The following is a 14,933-nucleotide window of genomic DNA, read 5'->3' on the forward strand; positions in this document are numbered from 1 at the left end:
GACTTTCTCTATTTTCCATTTTGATTAAGGATATTTATAGGATAAGAGACTACTCTTACCTACTGGTATCCTTCATTAATATTTACTTTACCCATTGAGGCTAGTCATGGAATTAATATAAATTCCTTCTAAGGATACTGATCTGGACAAGATGTGTACATGCAGGACATGGGGCAAACCTAATTCTCCAAATTTCCCCATGTTATATTATTTAATGGAGGCAATATTCTTAGCTTTATATTTATATAATAAGCTTAAGTGTTAAGTCTATATAATAAGCCTCATTACACTTAGACTCTTATGAACTGATATTGGTCATTTGTTTCAATCATTTGCAACTTTTTGTGACCCTATTTGGGATTTTCTTGGCAAAGACACTGGAGTGGTTTGCTATTTCCTTCTTACAGATGAGAAAACTGAGGTAAACAGGGTTAAGTGACTTGTCCAGGGTCCCACAGCTAGTAGGTTTCTGAGGCCACATTTGAACTCAGGAAGATGTCTTCCCGACTGAAGGCCCAGCATTCCGTACTATGGTGCCCTCTAGCGGCCTTATGCATTGATACAGAGTAAGGTAGTGTAGCAAGTATACAGCAAGCTGGGGATCAGCATATAAAGATAGTCATTTCCTCTGATTTTGGTATTTTTTCAAAGCTTCGACAACCTGAAATGGAATTGGTCTATCCATTTTCACTCTTGAGCCTGGAAAAAGAAGTGCTTAAAATGAAAAGAACCTGAAGAGATAACCTGAAGAGAGAAAAGGACTCAAAAGACCAGCAGGACTCTCCCAATTCTGTCCTGATCTCTCCTGAATAAAGTCCCTTGGGACTCTAATGACATAATCCTGTTTGAATATTGTCATGTTTTGTAGCAGTGTGAAGAATGATAAGGCTTATTTGCCTAGATTGCAAAAATTGGTTGACCAGGTTGTGGAGAGCTTTAGGAGAATTCCTATCTCAAGTGTAAGGAGAATGTATTTATCAAGACACTTGAGATAGTGACTCTGATTAGTAATTTTCTAAGTGAGAAGTAAGAAGAATCTGAAGAAGTATGGAGCTTGAGTGAATGGAAAGACAATGTGAAAAATCTCTTTTGTTGCAAAATCTCTAAAAATTACTCAATACTATGTGGTAAGGCTTATTAAAATTTTTCCACTCCTGATCTGTTTTTTGCCTGAAAAATTTTTACGAGACTACAGGTATATAACATTTGCTGATAATCAAACATAATTTGCGACCCCAAATTCAGTTACCAGACACCAAATAGGGTCATGGAACCCAGTTTAAGAAGTTGGGGTTTACAAGACGAACATGTTAAATTCTTTGTACCTTTCCTTTCAAAAAATCCTTTATTTGTCTGTAAAATATAGATGATACTACCTGCAAACCTACTGAGGTGACATGTATGTAACACATTTAATAGAGTTTAGAGTTAATTCAATTGCCAAATGTGTCAGGGAATGCAGGTTTGTGCGAGTCGTCTCTGCGCATGCCCTTTACTCCTATGGAATCCGCCTTCCCGATAGTCCCATCTCCGGTTCCAAGCGAGCTCATGACGTCAGCACGCGGCGCGCGTTGAAGCCTGCGCGCGTTGGTTCGCCCCAGGGTCTCATGGCGGGCTCTGCTTCTCTGGATGTGTCCCGAAATGGGCTGGTGGTGAGAGGTGGCAGCCGATTTCTGGCGACAGGTACAGACTGCAGGTTAGTGGGGTCAGGGCCTAGGAGCCGCGGAGCCGGAGAGTACCAGGATGTTAACTAGTTCCCGACTTCCCCACGGATTTCTGCTTTGGGGCCAGTGAGATTGTTGCGGGCGTCTGGTGTTTTTCCTCTCCCTGAACCTCTTGGATTGCTGCATGCCGAGAAAGTTAAGAGTTGTGTGCAATAAATTTGCAAAATAATATTTTAATATGTATCTCACATAACACATAAGATACAGCGTCATGAAATAGGTCGAAACTCCCTCGTGCTTCTTAACTTCTTGATTTTTTTTTTACCTGACATACTCTTTCACATGTGCTCATAGTTTACAACTCTTCCCAGATTCTTGCTAAATCATTTGTGCACGGCTGCCCTGATGTTTTCACAAAATTATGTCTTAATCATTAGAGAGCTGACCTCAGAACAATCAGCAAACATTTTAAAAAATGCTTCCTGTCTGCCAGTCAGAGACCAGATGCAAAGCAAAAGACCCTGTTCGAGCTAGGACCCTTACTTACCATGTGGCAGAGTGCTATTTTGTAATTGATTCCTCTTTCTGCTTGACACAGTAGCTGTTAAAAAAAACTTTTCATCTCACAGGAATCTTTTTTAATACTCTCTTGCAAAGGGCCTTAGCTCATAACTTCACCCCGCTCTCCCCTAATTGCTACCATTTATCTCTTCTCTGAGTCTTACATCTTTACTAAATTTGTCCCCGACTTTTATGTGTTTGGAAATTCTGGAACCCTGCTATCCGTATGTTGTCTGCATCAACTTCCCCATGCTAATTTTCAATCTCTCCCTTTTTACTGGCTTCTATGCTCCCTATAAATAGCACCCAAATCTTCTTCATCCTTAAAAAACTCACTAGATCCGATCACATACCATAGCTATCTTTATTTATGCCTTTCCTTCCCTTCCTAGCTACTGTGATTTCACTTTCTATCCCAGTGGTTCTCAAACTTTTGTTTTCAGTATCTTTATCTTATTAAAAATTATTGAGGATTTCTCCAAACCGTTTTTGTTTATCTGAGTTATATTTATAGACATTTACCATATTGGAAATAAAAACTATTTTTGAATTTGTAAACCCTCTAAAAGGGTTTCAGAGATCCCCAGGATTCTCTAGACCATACTTTGAGAACCACTGCAGTCTATATCATCTTCCTACTTTATTAGCATTCAACTAAAACGGCTTTCTCCAAACATTACCAGTGATCTCTTTTTTTCTCCAATTATGAAACTTGTTTTTAATACCTATTAAGTCCCTCCACTCCACTTGAAAAAAAGGAAAAATAAAATCCTTAATTAAAACTAATTCCCATGCTGTCCATGCTTAGAAACAACTCTTTCTGTCACCTCTCTGACTTGATGAGGATAGCATTCTTCATCACTGGCCCTTTGGAATTATGTTCCAGAATTTTTTTTTTAACAACATTAACATAATTTATTGTATAGATTTGATTCTCATTTTACTCTATATCAATTCATGTTCTCTGAAGCAGACCATTTATTTCAGCACAATAGTAGTATATTCAAATACCATGTTGTATTTAGTAATTCTTTAATTGATGGGCACCCTACAAGTAGTTTCTTAATTGTTAAATCTAATGACATTTTCATTATCTGGATCCTTTTTGACTACTTTTTTCCTGGACACTTTCTACTGTCAATTTCCATGACTTTTTTCCCCATAGTTCGTTTCTCTCTCCCTCCTGAGTCTAACATAACTTCTGTTCTCCCTGCTAACATTGCTACTGCCTTTTCAAACCTTTATCACATTTTTTGACTATTGCTGTAGGTTTTTAATTGGTTTCCCCATCTTGCCTCTCTTTACTGAGTTTCCAAACTTTTTCTTAAAGCATAGGTTTAACTGTCAATCCCTCTTCTCAGTATCCTTCAATGATTTTCTATTATTTTGGGAATTCAAATGTAAAGTTCTTAATTTGATGTTGATGGATTGATTTTTGTGGTAATAACATAGAAGTGATGTATTTTTGAAGAGTGACTTACATTTATTTATTAGGCTCTTGATTTCTCCTGAATTTTGCCCAAGGAAAATGAATTTGGGTAACTTTGCAAATATTTATTGTATTATCTTATTAAAACAGATTTTTAAAGAGTTTTAGGACTTTAGAGAGTATGTATGTATTGTCTGTGATTTCAGACTTGCAAAAGTTTTGACACTCCAAGCTATGTATGGGTAGTAACTTGAATTTATTACAAGAAAAAGAAAAAGAATGTGAGACACAAGGCAGGAATCCTGTGATTCAGGGAAAGCTTTGGGCATTTAAGTTACAGGGAAAATGGGAAGTCATGGGGAGGAGTAGTGGAAAAGTCCTCACCCCAGGGGAAGGGACAGCAAGAGTGGGGCCATTCTTTCTCCATGGGAAATGCTAACCCATGATGGTGGAAGGGTTTACTTATTCACCAAGTTTTAACTGTCCCAACAGTTAATCAGCTTGATGCTGACTGTAGCTGCTCTGACTCCCAAGGGCTCTCTGAGAGTTTAATCAACATTGAAAGTAACAAATAAACAAATCAAGCCAGTTTAATTAGGAGAGGCTTCATCCTTGACTCAGACTTCTTGAAAATATGGCAACTCAAGAAAACAAGTTCAGACCTCACTAATTCCCAAGTAGGGTAAATAAGGATATGTAACTTATTGGAGAAGCAGATGAAATTTTGTGTAAGAATGATTGCAATAATTTCTCATCTAGGCTCTAAACAAAAATTAATTTGATTAAACTCATTGTATAACTGTGTATTATATTTTATGTACCTGGTGGTTATTTAAAGATTATTTTTAGATCCTCCCAAACATTTTAACCACAGATCTGTTATGTGGCAAAAATATTTTAGTCTTATTTAGACAGTTACTGACAATGCTGAACAGTGAGCACCAGGTTTATTAATTCACTCCAATTTCATCAGATGATTTTAAATTATTTGAGCAAATCTGAAGGGTGGCAAGCACAGATTTTTAATGACAAGATTCTCTGTTAACTTCTAAGTGAGAAAGTAGATGAAATGCAATCCCTTGTAAAACGTGACTTTCTAATGTTAAGTCTGTCTCTGGGTATATTTTTCTAAATAAGCAAGATTAATCCTGGAATTAGAGTCAAGATTTCAGTTCAATCTTACTTGATTTGTGATCTTTGGCAAGTCCTTAAGTCATTGCACAGATGCAACACTCAGAGGTTTTACTTGATAAATTTTTCATAGATCATTTTCCTTATAAGATATGTTTAATTTGGAAGAATGTGGCCTTCTAGTTAGAATATTGATCTCAGTGAGAAAGACCTGGATTCAAATCCAATTCTAGACACTAGTTTTGTGAATCTAGTTTTCTCAGTTTTGTAAAATTCGAATATAAACAGCATCATTGTGAGAATCAAATAAGGTAATAGTAATACTAATGATGATGATAATGATGATAGCTGACATTTATATAGCACTTGCTATGTATCAGGCATTATGCTAAGCACTTTACAATTATTATTTAATTTGATTCTTTGCACCATCCTTAGATATTATTATTATCCCTATTTTGCAGGAAAGGAAACTGAGGCAAACAGAAATGAGATGATTTCCCTAGAGTCACACAGCTAGCAAATTTCTAAGTTGGATTTGAACTCAGGTCTTTCTGACTCCAGACCTATTGCTTTATCTATCAACTAATATATGTAACATCTAAACTTTAAAATTGTTGTTATTTAACAAGATAGGATTTAACCTTTTTTTAATTTTTATTTTTTACAATTTATAATTAGAAAAAGGAAATTTAGATTCTTATTCTTTTTATTGATTTACTCAAGCACAATAGTGACAACTGCTGACAAATTAGCACCTCTTTAGTAATATATTCTTTTTAAAATTACTTTCAGTGATGATGACAATTTCTTTACATATGACTGCAGCAAGGCAGAAAAGAAGCCACAAGAAGATAAAGGGTGAGATGATTGTGGGGAACATTTCAGGGTTCATTAATAGTTTTGAGATATTGAAATTATACTAATGAAAGTTATTTAGAAACTGAATCTTTTAATTTTCCTGCAACTTCAGGAAATGGTATTGAAGCTTCTGATTTTGAATTTGAGAATTTTTTTGAGGTTTCTATAGATACTCAGTAAATTGCGATCAGGAGTATTAATAGATATGTGTTTAATATTAACAACAACAACAACAAATCAAGTATCCCTTTAAGTTAAATGAATTAAAATGATTTTGCTCCAGAAAAATTTCCATCCCTCTCATCTCTTATTTTAGCTGGAAGTTTCTTTTTCCCTTCTATTGGGCAATCTTTTCACTAAAGACATTCTCTTTTCTTTTTTTAACCTTCTTCTCCATAACCAGCCAATTTTCCCTTTTCCCTCTCACCTGCTCTTCCAGCAGCTAACCTCTAAGATTTGGAGGTGGCTCAGGAAGGAGAGGCAGAAGATCTTAGGCAGTTGTGAGATGTCTGGGGAAATTATTTGTGATATATAGTATCATAGCATGGATTTCTTTGATTCAATTCTAATTAGTTTTATTTTTAATAATTAATCACATTTTCAAACATGAAATCTTTTACTTGATGGATTTTATGAATTAATTTGTAATGTTTTAGCTTAATTTTTCATGTGCGTATTGATACCCAATCATGAAATTCAGATAGTGATATTTATTTGATGTTTATTCTGTCTTCTTCTGCTTAGAGAGGAAGGACAGACATTGTATAAAGGAAGTGATAATATCCTGGCTTCTACCTTTTCAAGATCTGGCAACTATTTTGCTTTGACTGATGACAATAAACGTCTGATTCTTTTTGGTACAAAACCTTGGAAATGTCTGAGTATCAGGTATGAAATTCTGCTTTTTAATCATTCAGGATATCACAAACATAAAATAATACCTATCGTCCAAGACTTGGGGAGCACTTTTTTTGTTTGTTTTGCTTTTTTTCTTAACTATTGTTGAATTTAGGCAAGTAATAGCATTTCAGTACTTAAATGCTTTAAGGATTTGCAAAGTGGTTTCCTAGTTGCTATTGCATTATTGTTATTCTTATTTTCAGTCAGGTGCATTCATTAACTACCTGTTCTGTGTTGTTATAATACTAAAATCTGCGGATACTAAGGAGGCTCTCTGCTATCAAGGAGCTCATAAGCTAATGGGAGAGACAAGTAATGTACAGACAAGCTAAATACAGGATAAAAAGGAAATTATTAAAAGAGAGATGAGACTAGAATTAAGAGGAGTCAGGAAAGGCTTCTTGTAGAAAATAGGATTTTAGTTGGGACTTAAAGAAAGCTAGGGAGATCAGTAGTTGGAACAGAGGAGGGAGAGCATTCCAGCTAGGGAAGAAAGTCAGAGAAAATACCTGAAGCTAACAGATGGAGTTTCTTGTACTCTTCAATCCAGTGACAGTCATGAGACCATTTTCACTGCATTGAAGAGTATATGTAGGGGAATAAGGTGTAAGAAAACTACAAGTGTAGGACAGGGCTAATTTATGAGGGGTTTTGAATACCAAACTGAACATTTTTTATCTGTTCTTGGGGAAAATAGGAAGCTACTGGAGTTCATTCAATGGTGGAATATGGGAGGGATGACATGGTTGAACCTGCAGTTTAGGAAATTAACCTTGGTAATTAAATGAAGGATGGGTTAGAGTGGAAAGTCTTGATGCTGACAGATCCCCCAGTAGGCTATTGCAATAATCTAGGCATGAAGTGATCCCCTAGAACGGCAGCACTGTCAAAGAGAAAATGAGCATATTGGAGAGATGTTGCAAAGGTGATATCAACAGGTCATGGCCACTGGATGTAGAGAGTGAGAGATAGCAGGGAATTTTAGGGTGAAACAAGGTTGTGAGCCTGAAGGACTGGCAGGACAGTGTTACTCTCTGAAGTAAAAGGTTAGAGTTGGAGTGGGGATGGTTTAGGGTACAAAGATAATGAGTTTTGTTTTGGACATGTTGAATTTAAGATCTTTACTTATGATAAGTTTGAGATGTCTGAAAAATTTTGGGAGATTTGAGATTGGAAATCACCAAAGAGTTAAGGAAAGGGTGAATAGATTTGAGAATCATTAGCATAGAGGTGGTAATTAAATCCATGGAATCTGATAAAATCATCAAATGAAGTAGTATGATAGGGAAAGAGAAGAGGGCCCTGGATAGATGCCTGAGGGATGTATGTGATTAGAAGGTGTAGGTTAAATGAGGATTCAGCCAGGGAGACTGTTGGGGATAGAGAAGGAGAGGTCAGATAAATAAGAGGAGAAATAGGGGAGAGTGATGTTCTAAGAACCCAGAGAGAGAAGTGACAATCAAGGGGTGAAGGTGATAGATAAAGTCAGAGGCTGCAGAGGAGGTAGGAGAATGAAAATTGAGAAAAGACTATATGATTTGGCAATTAAACTTTTTTAGGCAACAGAGAGAGAGCTTTTCTCTTCCATTTTGCCTCAGCATCCTCTTATTTGAAATTAACTCCATTTGTTGGTATCAACCAACTCACTTACTTTTTGCTATAATTTACTGAATTTCAGGTCATTCTACCTCCTTAAGGAAGGGTTCAGTAGAGGAAGGGCAATAAGCATTTATTAAATTGTATGTCAGGTACAATGTTTAAAAAGAGAAGATTCAGTCTTTCTCCAAACCAACAGCTCTTTGAAAAACTAATAGAAATAGTTTGAAGTCTATCTTAGCTACTTCTCACTGATGTGACAATGAATAAGGCGCTGACCTATCTAAAGTTTAGGTTCCTCATCATTCCTGCTCTCTCCAAAATTACTGATATATATTCTATCTTTACCCTTATGTGTCTGGATTAGTAACTTATTTTCATTCAAAGTTCAATTTAGGTACCACCTCTATGAAGCCTTTCTTACCTCTCCCCTAATTTACATTTATGTTTTTATATATGTTCAACTTATATCTTTCCAATAAAATGTCAGTTATATAAGGGCAAGACCTCTTTATTTTTGCATCTGATTCCTTAGCCTTTAATACAGTTTTTGCTACATGTTTAGTGAATTGAATTGAATAATGTCACTGTTTCCTTTTTTGTAAGATGAAGGAGGTGGATTAGTTAGTGTCTAAGATTTCTTTCATTCTTCATATTCAGTGATAACATTATAAGGATATATTATATTTTTCTTTACTATTTTTATTAATCAATCCTTAATGTTTTTTGACTTCCAGGACAGTGGTGAGAAGATGTACTGCTCTGACATTTACAGCTACAGATGAGAAGATTTTGGTGGCAGACAAGTCTGGAGATGTATATTCATTTTCAGTATTGGCACCATTTCAGGGTGGAAAACTTGAACTTGGACACCTGTCTATGTTGTTGGATGTGGTATGTAGCTGACCAACTCTTTTTTCCCTTTTTCTTTAAAGACTAAGTCTCTCCATCTCATCTACACTGAAAGTATTGGGGTTATTTGTAGATTTAGTCTTACTGCTTATCATGGGAGCTTTGACCTGCTCTATTTCCAACCTTGCCTGATTTTTCCCTTCTTAAGCAAGCTGGTGATTGGCAAAGCACACTACAGCTTAGAACTGAGCTCAAGAAAGCCATCAGCCTCAATTTCCCTGGTAGTAGGGATTACAACTATGTGCTGTCATTCCCAGCTCTAACTTTATCTTAAGCTTGGTCATTTGATCTTTAAAAAAATAGTCAGTAACTTATAATTACTTCTACATTGAGTTTAATGATGTTTTCTCTCCAATTTTTTTTTAATCATGTGAAGATAAATTAAGAAGGTTATCTGTATATGGTACCTATTAGTCCTAGGAGAAAACAAAGTATTGTTGTTATTTTCTTGGTTCAGTTCTTCAAAGATATGTAACTTTGTAGGGATGGATATACCTCCTCCAGTATTGTGGATTATAAATTCCATATTACTCATAGATAGTTTTCTGAAGTAGCTATGTTGAAAAATTTACCCCTTTGAAGGAATTAGACAATAAGCTTCTCAAATTTAATTAAATTAGCTTTCTTATAGCCTGCATAGGATCTTTCACCAGGCTTATAAAATCTTTCCAGCTTATTTCAAGTGGAATAATTTACATTTTCCCATTGAATTGGGAGAGTTAGGAAAAATTAAAGACAAATCCCTAATTTAAAATTCACCTCTTATTTTTTTCCCTATACATTGACCTGTGAAATTTTTTGACTCAGAGTTTAGAACTAAGTTCTGTCAGTGATTTATATTTGGAGGAATATAAAAATTAAAATGAAAGCATTTCTGCCCACAGAATGATGTAATGTTGAGTTTGGGGAACAGTTGGCATGCCAGGTTGGCTAATATTTAGAGCATGTGAAGGACAGAAGTATGGAATAGATCTGGAAAGGAAGTTTGGAGCTAAATTTTGAAGTGGTTTCTGACCAAAGGAGTAAAATGGTTAGATCATTGTTGTGGGAAAATTGTTTTGGCAGCTGTGTAGAAAGATCATTTGGAGAAGTGAGACATTAGAAACAGAGCAATTAGGAGACTATTAGATACACTGTGTGGTATCCATAATTCATGTAGAAGTTTGTGGTCTTGAACTAGTGTTGAGTTAAGGGAAGAAATAAGGAAAATGTTGTGGAGGTAGTTAGCATGATTTGAACAATTCAGATCAAGGGTTTGTTAAAAAACAAAAGTTAAATGGTACCTGCCTTCATGGAGCTTCTGTTATGATATGAGCAAGAAAGAATCAGGAATAACTCAGATTAAAAATTTGAGTAACAGCAAACATAGGCAAACTTGCAAGAGCAAGAGTGTGAGAAAAGAAAGAATTCAGTTCTGTGGCTCCTTGTTGCCTATAGAATCAAATACAAAATATTTTCTTTGATATTCAAAGTCCTATATAACTTTATTCCCTCCTATCTTACCAGACTTCTTACACTTTAGTCCCCAATGCATATTCTTCAGCCTAATAACATTGGCTTCCTGAGTCTTCCATGAACAAAACATACCATCTTTTTGCTTCGTTTATTTTTTCTGGCTGTTTTCCATACTTGGAACACTACTTCTACTATTGACTTCCTTTAAGTCCCAATTAAAATTCCATGTGGAAGAACTGTAAGCCTTCTTTATCCTCCCTTAACTATAGTGTCTTTTCTCTTTTAATTTAATTATTTCTTATTGATCTCATGGATATCTTGATTTGTATATGTTTGTTTGCATATTGTCTCTCCAATTAGACTGAAAATTCCTTGAGGGCTTTGAGACCATTTTTTGCTTCAGTTTGCATCTTCAGTGCTTAAGATAGTGCATGGCACATAATAGGTGTTTAATAAATGTTTATTCATTGATTGAGTTTTGGATATATCATCTATATAGAGATGGTAATTAAAACCATGAATGGCGATAAAGCAGATTCAGGATAAAATTTTATAGGAGACCCACAATTGGGATAAAATGAGGGTCATAAACATATAAAGGAAATTAAGAAAAAATGGTCAGGAATGTAAGAGAATCAAGAGAGACTAATGTTAGTTAAGCCAGGGAAGGAGATAGTATAGAGAAGTGGTTAAACAGAGAGCTCACATTAATAAATTGGATGAGAACAGAAGAAACCAGTGAATTTTGTAGGTAAAGATCATTGATAGCCTTGAAGAGAACAGTTTTGGTTTAGTTATGACCAATTGTGGTTAATGTAATGAAGATATATATAAGGCCTTAGCCTTACTCCAGGAAGATTAAATTTTTCCTTAAAAAGTACTGAAGTTATCCTCAATACTCATTGTCTACATCTAAAGACATGGCTTTTTACTTTGTGATAAGTTAGGTATAAAGCCATGGCACAAGCAGCCTTTTATAACCAACATGGACAACAAAGAGGCAGGAAATCGTACCTAATTTAATCTAAGCTATATTGTTGCTGAATATCCTTTCCCTGCTTTAACTAACCAAGTACCTTTTTGATAACTTTATGTGTATTGCAGGTATCCCATTTCATTCTGCTCTTAAACTTGTACTACACTAGCATGAGTTGGGGAAGTTGATGAATAGTGCAGGGGCAGAGTGTTTGATCATCAAAGTTTATATTCAGGTCTGTGTATGAGAGTAAATAGTTTTAGGGCAGAGAAAACTGAAGATGTCAATTTGTTTTAGCTTTTTGTGTTGGATAATGTGAAAGAAGTAGCAATCAGTTATAGAGTATGGAGCACAGATGCAAAGTCATCTGTAGAGAGGTTCCAGATGTTTCTGTTAATACATAAAGAATGAATATGAAAGGAAGAAGTCTAAACATGAAGTGAAATTGCTTGTCAGTAGAAGGGTAATTTCATTTCACTATTATAGAAGGAGGGATAGGATAGAAATAGAGGAAGAATGATAATAAGTGAGTTGTTTGGGAATGAGAATGTATTAGGCAAAGAAAAGTTTGCCTAGAATAGCAGTGTCTCCAAATGACAGATTAAGAGAAGAGGAAAAGGGAGTTAGCCATCATATATTTTCAGATACTACCAGTATTCACCAGGGCTTCTGCCTTATAATGTGATCATAGAAGATAGTATGATTTAGAGAAGAAAAAAATTAATCTATATAAAAGATGGGGATAGGGATTGGTACTCTCATTTCATTAATTTATGAAGTTCCTAAGTGGCACTTTCCTTTGGCACTTTCTCTGAGATTCAAGGTCTTATTTATTTATTGTTTGTTTGTTTATATTTTTTACCCTATTTTTAATAGTATTTTATTTTTCAAATACATGTAAAAATAGTTTTTAACATTAATTTTTGTAAGACTTTGTGTTCTAAATTTTTTCCCTTCTACCTTTTTCTCCTCTTGATAGCAAGTAATCTGATATAGGTTAAATATGTGAAATTCTTTTTTTTTTTTTTAATTTTTATTTAATAATTACTTTACATTGACAGAATCCATGCCAGAGTAATTTTTTTTACATTATCCCTTGCACTCGTTTCTGTTCCGATTTTTCCCCTCCCTCCCTCCACCCCCTCCCCTAGATGGCAAGCTGTCCTATATATGTTAGATATGTTGCAGTATATCCTAGATACAATATATGTTTGCAGAACCGAACAGTTCTCTTGTTGCACAGGAGAATTGGATTAAGAAGGTATAAATAACCTGGGAAGAAAAACAAAATTGCAGATAGTTCACATTCGTTTCCCAGTGTTCTTTTTTTGGGTGTAGCTGCTTCTGTCCGTCATTTATCAATTGAAACTCAGTTAGGTCTCTTTGTCAAAGAAATCCACTTCCATCAAAATATGTCCTCATACAATATCGTTGTCGAAGTGTATAATGATCTCCTGGTTCTGCTCATTTCACTTAGCATCAGTTCATGTAAGTCTCGCCAGTCCTTTCTGTATTTATCCTGCTGGTCATTTCTTACAGAACAATAATATTCCATAACATTCATATACCACAATTTACCCAGCCATTCTCCAATTGATGGGCATCCATTCAATTTCCAGTTTCTAGCCACTACAAACAGGGCTGCTACAAACATTTTGGCACATACAGATCCCTTTCCCTTCTTTAGTATTTCTTTGGGATATAAGCCCAATAGAAACACTGCTGGATCAAAGGGTATGCACAATTTGATAACTTTTTGGGCATAATTCCAGATTGCTCTCCAGAATGGTTGAATTCGTTCACAACTCCACCAACAATGCATTAGTGTCCCAGTTTTCCCGCATCCCCTCCAACATTCATCATTATTTTTTCCTGTCATCTTAGCCAATCTGACAGGTGTGTAGTAGTATCTCATAGTTGTCTTAATTTGCATTTCTCTGATCAATAATGATTTGGAACACTCTTTCATGTGAGTGGTAATAGTTTCAATTTCATCCTCTGAAAATTTTCTGTTCATATCCTTTGACCATTTATCAATTGCAGAATGGTTTGATTTCTTATAAATTTGAGTCAGTTCTCTATATATTTTGGAAATGAGGCCTTTATCAGAACCTTTAACTGTGAAGATGTTTTCCCAGTTTGTTGCTTCCCTTCTAATCTTGTTTGCATTAGTTTTATTTGTACAAAGGCTTTTTAATTTGATGTAATCAAAATTTTCTATTTTGTGATCAATAATGGTCTCTAGTTCATCTTTGGTCACAAATTTCTTTCTCCTCCACAAGTCTGAGAGATAAACTATCCTTTGTTCCTCTAATTTATTTATAATCTCGTTCTTTATGCGTAGGTCACGGACCCATTTTGATCTTATCTTGGTATATGGTGTTAAGTGTGGGTCCATGCCTGTGAAATTCTTTTAAATGTATTTCCATATTTGTTATGTTGTTTAAAAAAAAAAGACCCACAGGGAAAAAACTCTGTAGGGAAAAAAAAGGTGAAAATAAATATGCTTTGATTCATAGTTAGTTTCCATAGTTCTGTCTCTGATATGGATAGCATTTTCAATCCCAAATCTGTTAGAATTATCTTGAATCATCTCATTGTTGAAAAGAACCAAGTCTATTACAATTGATCTTCATGTAATTTTGTTACTGTGTACAATGTTCTCTTGGTTTTGCTTGCTTCACTCATCATTCACTCATTTTTTCCAGACTTTTCTGAAATCAGCCTGTTTATCATTTCTTATAGAACAATAATATTTTACTACATTCATATGTGATAACTTATTCAGTCGAGATTTATAGTCTCAATTGGCTAGAATATTAAATTCATAAGTGAATTATCCTGGAAAAATAGCATCTGTCTCCCTGAAAAATAATTGTACAGTGCCTTGCTCATAATAAATAATATATAAAGGTTACATATTATTAGCTGGTTAGCTATTATTAGCTGGTATTCACAATATTCAACTGTATTCTTGAACCTAGGTCATCCTGATGTGGAGTATACATATTCCCTGTTTCTAGTGGGGTGATATTTTGGGTAAATATCTGTCCATTAGATCCTCATTAGCCTTGCTTAACTTTTAACTAACTTGACTATTTTTGCCTCACCTTAAAATGGATAGTGGGATATGCCTAAGAGATAGCTTGCAGATGTAGTTTGTCCTTGACTTCTAGCCAAGTGAGAAAGCCTACTAGCTTACTTTCTGGGTGCATAATGGCTGTGTGGTCCTAGTTCATGTATTTTTGGTTTTCTGATGGCAGAATTGAGGTGGAGTATATAGTTCTTACAAATCTAGCATTAGCTTCTGGGATAGACAGACTAGTTTAACTGACTGGGATCCAGTACTCCAGTGCTGAGTGAGTGCCATAGTAAATGCCTAGAAATAAGTACCAGCCCTTAGTGCCCCTATCTTAGAGATCTGGTTCATGAGATTTTGATTTTATTA

The 14,933-nt window shown here is 35.1% G+C and overlaps 1 protein-coding gene across 2 annotated transcripts in view; it reads left to right on the plus strand.

Annotated features, from left to right (window-relative positions):
- Positions 1-1,587: 1,587 nt before the first annotated feature.
- The window catches only part of WDR4 (WD repeat domain 4), a 56,151-nt gene continuing 42,805 nt past the window's right edge, over positions 1,588-14,933 (plus strand). For both annotated transcript variants that reach the window (XM_051984808.1, XM_051984809.1), the window contains exons 1-4: positions 1,588-1,696; positions 5,581-5,646; positions 6,391-6,534; positions 8,880-9,036. In XM_051984808.1, the coding sequence (XP_051840768.1) occupies positions 1,608-1,696; positions 5,581-5,646; positions 6,391-6,534; positions 8,880-9,036 (456 nt within the window). In that variant the 5' untranslated portion in view covers positions 1,588-1,607. The remainder of the gene's footprint in view (positions 1,697-5,580; positions 5,647-6,390; positions 6,535-8,879; positions 9,037-14,933) is intronic.

The sequence above is a fragment of the Antechinus flavipes genome, chromosome 3 (assembly GCF_016432865.1).
Source record: "Antechinus flavipes isolate AdamAnt ecotype Samford, QLD, Australia chromosome 3, AdamAnt_v2, whole genome shotgun sequence".
Classification (NCBI taxonomy): domain Eukaryota; kingdom Metazoa; phylum Chordata; class Mammalia; order Dasyuromorphia; family Dasyuridae; genus Antechinus; species Antechinus flavipes.